We start from the raw sequence: 12,373 nt of genomic DNA, 5'->3' as shown, positions 1-12,373 counted from the left end.
ACAGTCACTGTTTACTAACTAGGTGAGGATGAATGAAGCTTCTCTTCCTGGAAATAGGCAAAAGGCTCAACGTGGACTCTCTCTCTCCGAGGCAAATGCCTGCTGTTTTGCATAAACAGTGATGAGAGGAGGAAACCTGTGAACCAGGGAGCCTCCAGGGAGCACCGCAGAGCCTGGGCTAACCCAGGCGGGGCAAGAGCGTCCCTCTCCAGGAGTTCGCACCTCCGGGCTACGTAAAGTCACATAGAAAGCCCCGCAGGGACGGTCACCGAGTGTTCTTGGCCTGTGCCTTACAGTGGTCCACTCTCTGCCGGAGGCTAATGCCCTGCTTCCCTGAAGCCGGTTGGCCTCGCGGGCGCTCCTGTCACATACACATGCATTTGGCTGGTCGCGGACGAAAGGAAGGTGCACGACTCGAGATGGAGAGGATGCGACTGGAGCCGCGTGGGGTCCAGGCCGAGTGGCACCGATGTTGGAAGGGTCTGAGACAGGCCTCCTGGGTTTCCGCCGACAGGACAAGCAGGCAGGCGGGAGCTAGACCTTGCGCTCGGCGGCGCCGTTGACTCCTGTACGACTTCGGGCGCCCCCTAGCGACGAGCGGGACGGGCGCGGGATCCCTAAACAATGCCTGGGCCCGCGGGAGTGCGCCAGGCGCATGGGCAGCCTGCTGCTCCCCGGAACACAAAAGCCAGTGACTCAAACTAGGCGGATTGGCTTTGGGCTTCTTGAGCTCCCTCTCAGGGGATCTGCAGGCGGGAGATGACCCCATGGAAGTGCTTTGAGGCCACGAGCAGTGGCTACTAGAAAGCCCTGAATCCCACCCCAGGTCCAAGTCCTAGTATTTCAGCGTCCGGGCTCTCAGTAGCTGCTTGATTTAACCTGTCTGTGTTTATGTGGCCCATTTTCAAACTAGTTTGTATCTGGGGAGAAGAACTTTTAAGCCTCTGGCTGCTTCGGTTAGACACGGTTAGATACGGGAAGGCCTAGCCAACTGGATGGTAGAGCCCCGACCTTTCTTCAGCAGAGCAGGAAAAAATGGAAGCTGGACCTTTAGAGAACCAGAAGGTGCCCTTGCTCTGGATGTTTGCCTGCGTTGTCTCTTGCCAGGAGTGGGTAGGAAATAGCATTTTGTCGGCATTCATCACTCCTTAACCCCTTATAAACTGCGGGGCCACAAAATGTGCTGGCCACTGAGCCCCCAGTACATCGTCCAGAAGGATGGAAATGTAAATAGGGCAACGGTGATTAGAGCCTGCTGATGACTCTAAGTGTCCAGGAAGCTATAACAATGTACCCACCTTACATGTGAAAGAGGATCGCTTTCCGGGGGCGGGAGGGGGGGTCACTACCCAGGACCTACAAGGACCTACTGAAAAGGAAGCTGACTCTTAAGGCAAGGGGTAGGTTTGGGGAAATGATCCCCTTTCGTCCCTGCGCGCATGCGAACCCACACAGTCGTTCAGTCCTTTAAACTCGTTCCCTGGCCTACCACCTTACCATTTACGATTAGCCTCCATCCTCTTACCGTTTACAGTCCTCCTGTACTAGGTTCCCTATTCATACACAACAGTTGGTTCACTTCTCACATCCGGTGACCAGGGCGGTGTCCCTGCTTATTATAGGATGAATGAGCTAACTGCGCTAAGGAAGCGAGCGCTCTTGTGAATCTCTAGGCAGGAGTCTTTGCCCCGTTCCTTCCCAACCTGTTAGCCCCCTGGCCCTAGTACTCATAAACCCCAACCATTGCTTTGGTGGCCTATCCCGAGGCAATCCTGGGCTAGAGCCCGTGCTGCCTTCAAGGATGGACATCCCTTCAGAAGGAAAAGTTTCTGCTCCAAAAAGGAGAAATGGCGGGCAAACTCTTGTGAGTCTGACAAGTCCTCTATGATGACAGAATCCTATAGACACCCCAGCAAAATAGCAACTCGATGCATCATTGCTATTACGTTTTATGATTCAGAATAGGTCGAAAGACATTACAAACACATTGCACGAGTCAGCCTGCTCAACTTCGGCTGGAGACTCGAGAGGAAACGAAGTTCTCCCTGGCAGTCTTGAGCATGCAGTCCTGGGCTGGAACCCCGGGGCACAAAGAGCCCAGAACTACCGGTTCCTGGTTGCCCGGGGACGCAGTGCTCATACGTAAGGGTTGCAGCACATCAATAAGGGTGCAGGCCACGCGTGGCGTGAAACACATTCCAGCCCAGACCCAGCCGCGAGGCTCCTAGCCTTGCTCCACGCGAGTCCTCAACTTGGCGGCTCAGACTCGCTCTCGGCTCGCGCGCAGTGGGACGCAGGGGCCTCGCTAGTCCGCTTGCAAGGAGGTTGCCAGAGCGCGCGCGCAGCGGCTGTTGCATCGGGGTGGGGGCGCAGCCCGAATTTCCTGCCAGCTAGAGCGTGAGGGGCATTCTCAACGCAAAACCAACTCCAGAAAGTAGTGACCTGCCTACTCAGATTACTCCAGGCTGGCTCCTCCTTTGCTCCCCCCTCCACCTCCAGATTTGCATAAAAAAGGGCAAGAAAACTCTGGCTGGGTCCCAGCCGCCGCTCACTCTGCTCCCCCGGGTCGAGCCCCCCGGAGCTGCGCGCGGGCTTGCAGCGCCTTGCCCGCGCCGATTTCTCTGTGCCCGGCTTCGTGCTCTGTGCCGCCGGCTTTCCAGAGCCCACGAGCAGAGCGAGCGGGTCCGGGACGAGCTCCGGCTCCGGCAACCTCGCGCTTCCCCGACTAGGCTGCCTCCGCCCCCCCCCGGGGGTCGCTAGTCCACGATGCCGCGGGGCCCTGGCTCGCTGCTGCTGCTAGTCCTTGCCTCGCACTGCTGCCTGGGCTCGGCGCGTGGGCTCTTCCTCTTCGGCCAGCCCGACTTCTCCTACAAGCGCAGCAACTGCAAGCCCATCCCGGCCAACCTGCAGCTCTGCCACGGTATCGAGTACCAGAACATGCGGCTGCCCAACCTGCTGGGCCACGAGACCATGAAGGAGGTGCTGGAGCAGGCAGGCGCCTGGATTCCGCTGGTCATGAAGCAGTGCCACCCGGACACCAAGAAGTTCCTGTGCTCGCTCTTCGCCCCTGTCTGTCTCGACGATCTAGACGAGACTATCCAGCCGTGCCACTCGCTCTGCGTGCAGGTGAAGGATCGCTGCGCCCCGGTCATGTCCGCCTTCGGCTTCCCCTGGCCCGACATGCTGGAATGCGACCGTTTCCCGCAGGACAACGACCTCTGCATCCCCCTCGCTAGCAGCGACCACCTCCTGCCGGCAACAGAGGAAGGTAAGCCTTCCCTCTTCTGTTCACCCATTCCCAACTACCCTGAGGTGCTGGGATTGGGGGCGGGGGACCCCGTAGTCTCCACTCCACATCTTGGTTTGTCCCTGCCGGGGTTTCCAGCCTTAGGTATGGCACAAGCTCTCCCTGCCCAACTCTGTTGCCATACCGTGTATCAAACTTGAGATATCCACCCGTGTGCCCAGACCCCTCCCTGGTTATAACAGCTCGCCTTGGGGAGTTAAGAAAGCCAAACAAAAGTGCCAATTCTTGTTTGAAGATGCTTGCTCTGCAGCCACGCTTCTGAAAGCATTTAGCATGGCCGGGTCCTGGAGATGAGCAGCCAGGCCAAAGGCTTCTGCTTAGCCCCTCTCTGCACGTTCTTGTCCCACTGGACAAAAACACACACTACACACTGATCGATCTTTGAGCTACTTTTTGTCCTTTGCCAATTTAGGTTTTGGAGCTAAAACGAAGACTGCCTGGGAGTAAGTGGAACATTGCCTATCGGTTTTAACTGCCCAGGTGTTTGAGGAAGAGAGGATACAGGGAATCTCCAGGAACCATCTTTTTGTCACTATCAGCTTTTCTCTTAGGAGTGGTTTTAATTAGCTGGAGAAAATCATGCAAAAGAGTCCCCTCAAGTTTTTAGAAAACAGAGAGAAGTTCATAGGCAAAAACAAAAACCATCAAAGCAATGAAAACCTCATGGGCTCTTGATATTTTTCCTGAAAGGAAAAAGTACACAAAGTGTCTGAGCTGATTTAGGCCCCCTAAAATAGAAAGGGGGCTTCCTAATCCGGCTCAGGGCCTCGGCAGCATCTCCCTTTCAATCTCTAATTGTTTTCCTGCAGACATCATTAGTTAAAGAAAATACAAAGTTGTTTAGCAATCTTTCCTGGCAGGCACCATGAGTCTGCAATCATCTTATTGGTTAGGTTTCTAATTTATTGCAAATGTTTGGCATTTTTCAAACATTTGTCCAACATATACCATAGAGTAACCAGTACAGGTTGGTAGCATTTCCTATACATTCTGAGCCTTCTCATTGGAAGTGTTTCTCCCAGGTTGGGTAGAGCGGAGGCAGTTTTGTGTGGGTTGCTTTTTTTTTTTTTTTCTTCCTACTATCAACCCAAACATACACTGTTTTCTCAAATTTCGCTTTCCTTCTTCAAAATAAGCCCATATGCCTGCAAAGTTTGCTCTTTGCTATTTTTAAAAATCGGATAACCTTTCTATTATGAGTCACAAAGGAGTTTTTTGTGTGTGAAAATTCAATTTCTTACAAGTGAAAAACCTATGTAATTGCACTTATATCTTAAAGATGGCATTAGGCATATTTACAAATTAGAGGGAAAAAATGTTCTTTTCTTCATGAACATATGTTCTTTTACACCAGTGTTAGACTGATAGCTGTGTGGGCACACAAAATCCCTGGGTCTGCTCAGACAAAGCCCACAGAAAGTTTTCCTTCATCTGGATCAGGTTTGTTTGCTTGCATAGGATAGGCAACAAACACCTGTACCAAGGTGCTGTAGGGGAATAACGAAGTAAACTGTAAGTCAAACACATTCTTGGCAGGAAGTGGAAGGTGAAGGAGAGCCAGTTAGAGCTGGCGTTGGAATTACTGAGATGTGCTCCCAAGACGCAAACATACCCTGCAGGTTCCCAACCACAACACTAGTCCTTCCTAGCCCAGATGAGAAAATATATGCAAAGATCTCCCCCCCCACCCCCGACCTATTGCTTTGCCCAGCAGAAGGATTTTTCTGCATGTCCTGCAGATAAGAACCATCTCTCCACTGCAGTTATGGTCATGCACAAGTCCCTCCTGGGTTTGGAACTTTTGGCACTTTCTCCAAAGAGTGAGGATGATGAACTGGAAAGCTGCAGCTTCTCTGGGTCATCTTGCAATGCACACCTACCCACTCACTGCCCATGACTTCCTTTTTTGTTTGGGGGTCAGTGCTAATAAAGCAGGACATACAGCCATTCTCATTTCACCCAACCAGAAATAGGAAGTGCAGCACTTAGGAATGAGGGGTCCCATTTTTACAGAGGCCACATTGTCCATACAGGACAATGGCTGCTCTGGTCTAGCTACATCCTTCTGAGTTGTTTACAAACGCCACCTGCTGTTCCTGTTGAAGCAAACTCACTAAAGACCTTTCATTTCCAGCCCCAAAGGTGTGTGAAGCCTGCAAAACTAAAAACGATGACGACAACGACATAATGGAAACTCTTTGTAAAAATGATTTTGGTAAGTAATTGCCACCACCAACAGATTTCACATCTGTCCAAGTGTAAGAAATCTCCTGATGAGGCTAGGTGAGACATGATCATATCTCCTGTTCCCTAAAGCTGCCTAACTGAGTGGTTCTTGGTTCTCATCATCTGCCTCATACTGAGTTACACTGGATGACGTTCACTGTTTCCTTAAACATAAGTGGAAATTTCTCAGATTACCAGTACACAATGGCTAACTTCTAATCTCTCTTTGGCTTTTGTGTGTGTGTGTGTGTGTGTGTGTGTGTGTGTGTGTGTGTATGCTTGCGTGCACACCAACACACAGAATAATGTGCCATGTATCTTTTTCAACTGCTTGAGATGTGCTCCAAGAACAGTAACACACATAATGACCTCAGCAAAATAGATTCAAGGCCTTAAACTGGCCCAGAATAAATACTTGAACTAGCATCAAATAAAAATATTTTCACTCTATTGGTAGCACAGAGTAACACATTTGTCATGTTTTATAAATTGTCAGAAAAGAAGAAAGTTTTCCAAGTTAGGTGAACATGATGCTGTGGTTGGTGCTTGGGACATACGAAGTATTACAACATTAGTGATGTTAGCCAAGGAATACAAACAGTAAGTCACTCCCCATAGGGGATCATAGGAGGAAAGATAGAGAATTTATCTGAAAAGACCACCACCTGCACCTACCAGTCATCCTCACGCCCTCGGGTGAATCGTGAAGACTAGCTAGACATGAGGAGCAAAGTCAAAATCAGAATCAAGAGTGGCCAGCAACTTTACCCAGATTGCTGCCTCACCCAGAATGCATTGTTGTTTTAATCCTACTCCAACAATAGGCACCTTTGCTTGTATTAGAGGGGTTGGTATCCCTTGGGGGTATTATTCGGTCAAAAGTTGGAAGGTATTGGTGGGTATAGAAGGCCACTGGTCTACCAAACAACATGGAGTCTAACAAATCCATGTTAACATTTCTGCACACTAAACAAACCCAGGCTGCCATTGTTGACAGTTACCTTGCCACCTTGAAGTCTCAGGCTGGGTCACTTCTCTAACACTGTGAACCGTCCTGGTCACCGTTCTTCATAAGCTTCAGATCTTTTCAGGAAGTGTCCTGAGTTGAACGTTGGCTGAGCCCTGAACTGTACCCCTGACACAAGGAAAGACTTGACACTGTTGAGAAAAGAGACAGAATGAGAGCTCCAAGTCCTAACTGACAACTTTTCCTGGTAAGAGGAGCCACACATGGGGCCCATAAAGCTTCATTTGTCTGTCTCCAAACACACAGACCTCAAACTATCTCAGAGCCAAGCATGTCAACAGTGGGCAATTTTCAGAGAGTCTTACCAAGCCATCATCCTTTATTGCCACAATTCTATGTAACTTATGCTCTTTGTACTACTACACATAAGATTTCTCTTCTGACTTCCATGGGACTCCAAAGCAGATACATTTAGGAGACCACACACACACACACGCGCTTGCACGCACGCGCGCGCACACACACACCATGTGTTTGCTTTGTGGGTTACCTCACAGAAGACAAACTTACTAAAAATGCCATGTGAAGGTCTGAGCCAAAGAAGCAGTGTGAACATGCTGTACAGTGTAGCAACCAGGAGCTCTGCTTCCATCCCCAAGTAGGGACGATGAAGGAGTATTCCATTTTACCTCTCTTCTTTGGGCAGTAGGAGATGGAACAGACTGAGCAATGAGGCTTATTTAACTTGCATCATCAACAGACACAGCACTCCCCACCCCAACCACATACTTGAAACAGAAATGAAAAACCCCTCCTTACTTCTACAGTGCAGATTACACCATGTGCTACTGAGCCTGGGACTGCCACCTCCTACTGCACCCCACCATATATGGCATGTCACTGGGTGGGGGACTATCACCTGTGCTTTCTACCACCTCTGTATCCCCAATCACACCTTCCAGAACAAGAATATTATTTTGGGTCTTTAGTTCCCTATGTTTTGTTTCAGTTTCAAGTCTAAGGAAAAATCCCACTTTCCCCATGATATATATTTTAGAGCTGAAGAAAGACAATTAACACACCTAGGGTAATTGACATACCTCAAGAGTGTTCCATTGACCAGGTGAAGCCTTGCACTGGCCTCACCTATGTTCGAGACTACACCCTTTGCTAATGTATAGTCACTTCAATTCACCCCCTATAGTGGCCTCTCATTCCCTATTAGAGTCACAAGAACATGTGACATTTCCATATGGCTTAACCCTTAAACTCTGAGAAGTCAGTACTGCAGTTCAGATGAGTACCAAATCAGATAAAGCTGTCATTCACCAAGTCACAGCACCCTTGCTTTGCTGGGTTAAGTACCCATCATTTCCTTTTTGGCTGAAAAGCCAGCTCAGTTGAGTTCCCTGTCTGAATTTTTTTTTAAGAGAAAGAAAACCTCAAAGACATACACACACAAAATTCTCCACTATTACTAATTTAAACAATGCATTAAACCCCATCAAAGTTGGGAAGTCATACACGCGTGTCATCTATTACAGCTGTCGGTGGCACCAAGAGTCTTAGGACACACTGGAGTTGAGCAACTTAATGCTTCACAAGGACAGGAATTTAACATTGCCTCGAAAGAACACAGTGGTAGTGTAGAAAGAGGTTTGGGGACTAAGCTTAGGACACAAGCTACCTGGGTGGCCTGGTACAAGTCATGGACACTTCTCTCAAATTTGCATCTTCATATACTAATGAGCTTTTAATGGGATGACCCTGGCTAACCTGAAAATTCTATCCTTTTCCTGCATGTGTGGAGTCCTGAAATTTAATCCCAGAGTGTGTATTCCCAAAGCATAGTGTTCGTGGCTATAAAACGTGTCTTTTATAGTAAACAACTTACTTTTTGGTCTTAACGTTCTAATGACCCTACATACACATTTTGGAAACAGCACATACATGATGTGTAAGTGCCTTGGCCTTGGCCAGGCAAATGAGAACACATAAGGATGAAGTCTGCAGAAAAACACTTTTATGGCTAAACATGGTGTGCTCTTAAAAAGGAGACTTGCATATTTTTTTCTACTTGTTACTTTACCAAATCAAAAGCAGCTGCAAGATCCATTCTCCTCCCCCTGTAATCTGTCCCTCAGAAAACAGGGACTGTGATACCATTTCCTCACAGGTTTGTCCAGAAAACTCTGTGACACAATAAACCCAGTTTAACGTTTGCAGCCTGGGAGGCTCATGTTTCACCTCAGAGTTAAGCATTTCTCCTAGGTCTGAAGTCTCCTCCAGTAAGAGAATCATTGGCTGAGCACAGCAAGAACCACATGCCAAGGGGCTTACCAACACAAGGGCAAGGTATAGGAAGAAGAGTTACCTGAGTCCTGGAAAAAGGCTCTGAAAGGATGGCTGATGTAAAACGAAATGCCCAGCCAGTGCTTTGGAACTTTAAAAACGGATATACCTACTGCCCCCAAGACTAAAGCCCAACAGTCTTTCTGGTTATAGGAGGCTCCTCTCTCTCCCACAGACCAAGCACAGAATAGGCAGCAAAGCTAACAATCTACGCAATTCTCCCTCATCGTATAACTCATGTTTCGTGTTGTTCCTGCCCCTCTTGTCTTCACAGCACTGAAAATCAAAGTGAAGGAAATAACCTACATCAACAGAGACACCAAAATCATCCTGGAGACCAAGAGCAAGACCATTTACAAGCTGAACGGTGTGTCTGAAAGGGACCTGAAGAAATCGGTGCTGTGGCTCAAAGACAGCCTGCAGTGCACCTGTGAGGAGATGAACGACATTAACGCACCCTATCTGGTCATGGGACAGAAACAGGGTGGGGAGCTGGTGATCACCTCGGTGAAGCGGTGGCAGAAGGGCCAGAGAGAGTTCAAGCGCATTTCTCGCAGCATCCGCAAGCTGCAATGCTAGTTTGCTAGTGGGGTGGCTTCTGACTGGTCAGACCCTGGGCTCTGTGGACCACTTCCACTCTGCAAACTCACTTCCGGTTTCCCAAGCACAGTCCCAAAAGCTCCAGCCCCAGCTTGGAGCAGCTTGCCCTGACTCTTGCATGTGTGTAGCCCTAACATTTCCTGAGTTATGAGGCCCTAGGAGGCCTCGGGAATGGATAGCTGTTTTCACATAAAGCGAAAGCCCGTCCAGATCTTGTAGAAATATTCAAGCTAATAAAATCGTGACTATTTTTATGAAGTTTTAAAACAGCTCATTTTAAGGTTAGTTTTGAATAAGTAGTACTGTGACCTGAGGGACATTTTTCCCTCTTTGGTCAGTCCGTTGGTTTGTACTGTGCACTAAGGTTGCCATGTCGGGCAAATTGTTTCCTTTTTCTCTGTGGTCTACACTTGTGGGTCCCAGACTACACTTGTGGGTTGAGATAAAGCTGGCTGTTATCTCAACATCTTCCTCAGCTCCAGCCTCGGTGTCTAGGTCTTAAAACATTTCATTGCTCATTTTACACCCTCATTAACGTTGACTGTTGCATGCATCCCAGCCCAACGACAGACTTCAATTTCTAAGAGTACAATTAACCACTCCTCATTGCATGATGCCTTCAAATAAAGGGCAGAGTAAATGCAGTTTATACATTGACTTGAGTATTTTAAACGTTGTTTAAAACAGTTTTTACTCTTATTTTTTTTCCACTTTTGCAAATTAAATCATTGTAGCTTACCTGTAATATACATTAGTAGTTTACCCGGAAAAGTTGTAAAAATATTGCTTTAACCAACACTGTAAATATTTCAGATAAACATTATATTCTTTGTATATAAACTTTACATCCTGTGATACCTATTCTTTGTCTTCTGTCATGTCTCCTTTGACCAAGGAGCTGGGAGGGAGCTGTTATTTCTTTCTCAGGAGGCTCAGTCTTCCCTCCAGCAGGTTGAAGTTACCAGCTACTCTAGTGCTTTATTAGGAATTGCCTCCTCCTACATTAGCGTGTACCTCACATTTCAGGCAGATTCCACCATTGCTGCTCCTGCAATGGCAGAGACTTGAAGGCTCCCGTTGGCCCTTCTCAGCAGTTCAGCTATGTGCAATGTGGCTCTGAAGCACAGGCTCACATGCTTCATAATCCTGCTGTTCATTGCAGGAGATTCTTATAGTGAAAAAGAACAGCCATTGTGGACATAGTAATTCCTTCCCCACTTAAGCTCTGACCCTGAGGTAAAAAAAAAGAAAGAAAAAAAAAAAAATCCACGGCTTGGGGAACATCACTGGAAGCCAGGATAAAGAGAGAGGAAGCTGGAAAACAGGCTAAGAGTCAAACAGCCATAAATGCCTGTCTCAATCCACATAGGCCGCCATGACAAAGTAGCTTAGACTGGGCAATTAATAAACAACAGCAATCTATTTCTCACTGCTGTAGCAGTTGGAAAGACTAAGGTCAAGGAGCCAGCAGATTCAGTGTCTGGTGGAGCCTCTCTGCTTCACAGATGGTTTCTTCTCACTGAATCCTAATATGGCAAAGGGGGTTTCAAAACAAAACAAAAACAAAAAAACTTGCCTGGACCTCATTAATAAGAGCAGTAGTCTCATTTCTGCCGTCATAACGTAGGCTCCACCCTTTAATACCAACTTGCTGGGGATCTTAAGATGAATTTGGGAGGGACACAACAGTCCTTAACAATGTCTGTCTATATAGTTCATTATTTTATTATAAAATTTACTTAGAAATTCTAGCCAACACATGACTCTGAGGCCCAGAGACCAGGTGACAGAGCTCCTAAAGCATTCAAGCCAGTGAGATAACAGATTCTACCATCTGCTCAGGGTGGGAGTGGACTGTGGAAACATGAGGGGCTTGCCTTTGCACAAGTGCTTAGTGAGCAAATATTTACTGACAATGTGCCAGACATGTTTTAGGTAACTGAAGACACAGACATTAGTCTTTTTTGTTATAGAGATCGTACGAGAAAATGAAGAAAAATAAATAGCTGCAAGAGTCTATCTGCCAAACTGGTGGCTTGTCATAGATGAAATTCAGATAATGTGAGCACAGCAGTTCCTTGTCTATTATGACTATCCAGAAGATTTTTGTTTCTTACAGTGTGTGTGTGTGTGTGTGTGTGTGTGTGTGTGTGTATGTGTGTGTGTGCTCACATGCATGTGAGTATGTATGTGTGTGCCTACACAAGAGTGCAGTGCCTCAGAGGTCCAGAAGGAGGTGTCAGATAGCCTAAAGGTGGAGTTACCAGCCCCCAAGCTGACATGTTTAATGGTGGCCATGTGAAGACTTCACCTAACAGAATTTTAGTGCTCTTCTCACTCTACAGGCTCCTCTCACTCCACAGCTAATGTGGCCCACTGCCCAGGCTGCACAGTTTAGCGTGTCCTGTTCATTTTCCTCCGCACTAACACTTGATTCCACTGGTCCTCAAGTTCAAGGCAATGCCCCCCATATCTACAAAGGATAACCAGAAGTACCAGGGAACTTTGGCCGCGGGGGGGGGGGGAGGGGCGGGGGGGGATGGGGGGGCAAGCAAGTTCAACAATTTTGGTTTTCCTGGTGCTATTTATGAACATGAGGACCTCATGCCCTCATGCAGGGCAGTCCCTGCAAATGCTTTGTGACCGGAGGGACACAATCTAACAAGTAACAATCTAAATGAAGCAAGAAGGAAATCCAATTCAACACAACTTGGTTGGCCAGTGTTGGTTCAACTTTCTAGAGTCTAACCCCAAGCAGTTTATATTTGACATACTTAAATATAGTACAACTTTGGAAGAAAGTTTCCTTGAGACATTTATCACAATAAAGTTTAAGGCATGACTATGTTGAAACTCCCTTGTAAAGTACCTGTGACCTCTCCCATAAAAATGGGTTCTATTGACTGGGAAACAATGCTCAG

General features: G+C 47.6%; 1 protein-coding gene and 1 long non-coding RNA gene across 2 annotated transcripts; one reads left to right on the top strand and one right to left on the bottom strand.

Annotated features, from left to right (window-relative positions):
- Positions 1-1,933: 1,933 nt before the first annotated feature.
- Positions 1,934-6,810, bottom strand: LOC118239571. The gene is made up of 2 exons (XR_004772068.1): positions 6,535-6,810; positions 1,934-3,249 (listed from the first exon to the last, which is right to left on the bottom strand). It is a non-coding gene; the product is annotated as an uncharacterized LOC118239571 (long non-coding RNA).
- On the top strand, positions 2,767-9,431 carry Sfrp2 (secreted frizzled related protein 2). The gene is made up of 3 exons (XM_027392948.2): positions 2,767-3,268; positions 5,442-5,522; positions 9,127-9,431. The coding sequence occupies exons 1-3, from the start codon at positions 2,767-2,769 to the stop codon at positions 9,429-9,431; spliced, it is 888 nt and encodes a 295-aa protein (XP_027248749.1).
- Positions 9,432-12,373: the final 2,942 nt, after the last annotated feature.

This window comes from Cricetulus griseus (genome assembly GCF_003668045.3).
Source record: "Cricetulus griseus strain 17A/GY chromosome 1 unlocalized genomic scaffold, alternate assembly CriGri-PICRH-1.0 chr1_0, whole genome shotgun sequence".
Classification (NCBI taxonomy): Eukaryota; Metazoa; Chordata; class Mammalia; order Rodentia; family Cricetidae; genus Cricetulus; species Cricetulus griseus.
The sequence above is the reverse complement of the archived record's forward strand: the minus strand, read 5'-3'. Positions and strand labels throughout refer to the sequence as shown.

Excerpts from the sequence above, each read along its gene's own strand:
- Sfrp2 (XM_027392948.2), top strand. The coding sequence starts at position 2,767 with ATGCCGCGGGGCCCTGGCTCGCTGCTGCTGCTAGTCCTTGCCTCGCAC. Across the intron at positions 3,269-5,441 it reads CCTGCCGGCAACAGAGGAAG|CCCCAAAGGTGTGTGAAGCC; the intron begins GTAAGCCTTCCC and ends TTTCATTTCCAG. Across the intron at positions 5,523-9,126 it reads TCTTTGTAAAAATGATTTTG|CACTGAAAATCAAAGTGAAG; the intron begins GTAAGTAATTGC and ends TTGTCTTCACAG.